The sequence below is a fragment of the Myotis brandtii genome, unplaced genomic scaffold, assembly GCF_000412655.1.
Source record: "Myotis brandtii unplaced genomic scaffold, ASM41265v1 scaffold250, whole genome shotgun sequence".
NCBI classification, from domain to species: domain Eukaryota; kingdom Metazoa; phylum Chordata; class Mammalia; order Chiroptera; family Vespertilionidae; genus Myotis; species Myotis brandtii.
The window spans coordinates 1,017,984-1,019,553 of NW_005359478.1; the positions used below are offsets into that span (position 1 = coordinate 1,017,984).

The 1,570-nt window shown below is 62.6% G+C and overlaps 1 protein-coding gene across 2 annotated transcripts in view; it reads left to right on the forward strand.

Moving 5' to 3' along the window:
* Nucleotides 1–1,570, forward strand: part of SLC27A3 (solute carrier family 27 (fatty acid transporter), member 3) — a 5,015-nt gene that overhangs the window by 1,327 nt on the left and 2,118 nt on the right. The window contains exons 2-4 of one of the 2 annotated variants that reach the window (XM_005867438.2): nt 257–466; nt 777–935; nt 1,437–1,561. In XM_005867438.2, coding sequence (XP_005867500.1) covers nt 301–466; nt 777–935; nt 1,437–1,561 — 450 coding nt within the window. In that variant the 5' untranslated portion in view covers nt 257–300. Of the gene's footprint in view, nt 1–6; nt 467–776; nt 936–1,436; nt 1,562–1,570 lie in introns of those variants that run through there. The other variant, XM_014540706.1, reaches the window with a different exon arrangement.

The following is a 1,570-nucleotide window of genomic DNA, read 5'->3' on the forward strand; positions in this document are numbered from 1 at the left end:
GGGTCAGACGGGATGGGCTCGGAAGGTACCCGAGCACGTTTCCTGGGGCTCCCAAAGGGTGGGGATGAGTCTGTGGATTTGCGAAGGGATGGAGCTGGGTCAAGCCCGGGATGGACGTCCATACTCTACTCTCACCCAAGAGCAGTGCGGGGCGGGGGAAGGGGAGAGAGTGGCCTCGCCAATAAGCTAAGGGGTGGGAAAGGCTTCTGGGTGGCGGTGGGCGGAGCGCGGAGCTGTGCTTTCCTGCCGCATCCAGAGTTCCTGGAGTCCCTGGAGCCTGACCTGCCGGCCCTGAGAGCCATGGGGCTCCACCTGTGGGCTGCAGGCCCTGAAGCCCATTCCGCTGGAATTCGCGATCTGCTGGCCGAGGTCTCCGCTCAAGTGGATGCACCGGTGCCCGGATACTTATCTGCCCCCCAGAGCATAATGGACACGTGCCTGTACATCTTCACCTCTGGTACTACCGGTGAGGGCTGGTCACCATGCTCACCTCCCAGAAACTCAGGCAGAGGAAGACAAGGGTCTGGGACCTCGCAGCTCCCAGGCCACCCCTCCCAGCCCCCCGAGGAGATGGTGATCCCAGCGGCCGTGTCCTCTCACCAACCCTCTCATTCCGGTCCTTTCTCCACCTCCCCGATCTTCCCACGTTTCCAAGTCAGCCTGGCCTCCCTTCTCAGCTCCGGTTTTGCCTCTGTGCCTCTTTCTGTGGGAAACCCAGCAGGGGCGACGAGGGAGGCAGGGCTTGGCGCTGAGCCCTTCCCCTGGTCTCCCCCCAGGCCTCCCCAAGGCTGCTCGGATCAGTCACCTGAAGGTCCTGCAGTGCCAGGGCTTCTACCAGCTGTGCGGTGCCCACCAGGAGGATGTGATCTACCTGGCCCTCCCACTCTACCACATGTCCGGCTCCCTGCTGGGCATCGTGGGCTGCTTGGGCATCGGTCAGTCTCCCCTCGCCAACCCCCATGTCGTCCTCTAGCACACATTTAGGAAGCACCTGCTGTGGTGCCCACCTGAGGTGCCCCGAGTCCTTCAGGTGGAGAAGGGAGCAAGAAGGCAGGCAGGGCCTACTCCAGGAGCTCCTGGTCCAGTGGGGAATGTCACCTGCACAGACCTGCAGGCTGAGCACTGTGGGAGGCCACGTGTTCACAGAACTCCGCATTCCAGGGACAAGGGGATGGAAGGGCTGGGAGTGTCAGCCCGGGAGGAGGCACATGGAGAGGAGGGGTGGGACTTGGGGCAGGGTACCCGATGGGGCGGTGAGGAAAGGGCATACCCTCTGAGGCACAGGTGGGAAAGGAAGAGGGCCAACTTGGCCGGCCCACAAGTGAGAATGCTGCTGGGGCGCTGCAAGCTAGTGGCAGGGAAGAAGAGGGCAGGGCTCCCGCGACAGCCCTTAATCTACCTCTTTCCTCCCTCCCCTTTCTCCCCACTTCTGGCAGGGGCCACAGTGGTACTGAAGTCCAAGTTCTCAGCTGGTCAGTTCTGGGAGGACTGCCAGAAGAACCGGGTGACGGTGTTCCAGTACATCGGGGAATTATGTCGATATCTCGTCAACCAGCCCCCGGTGCGTGGG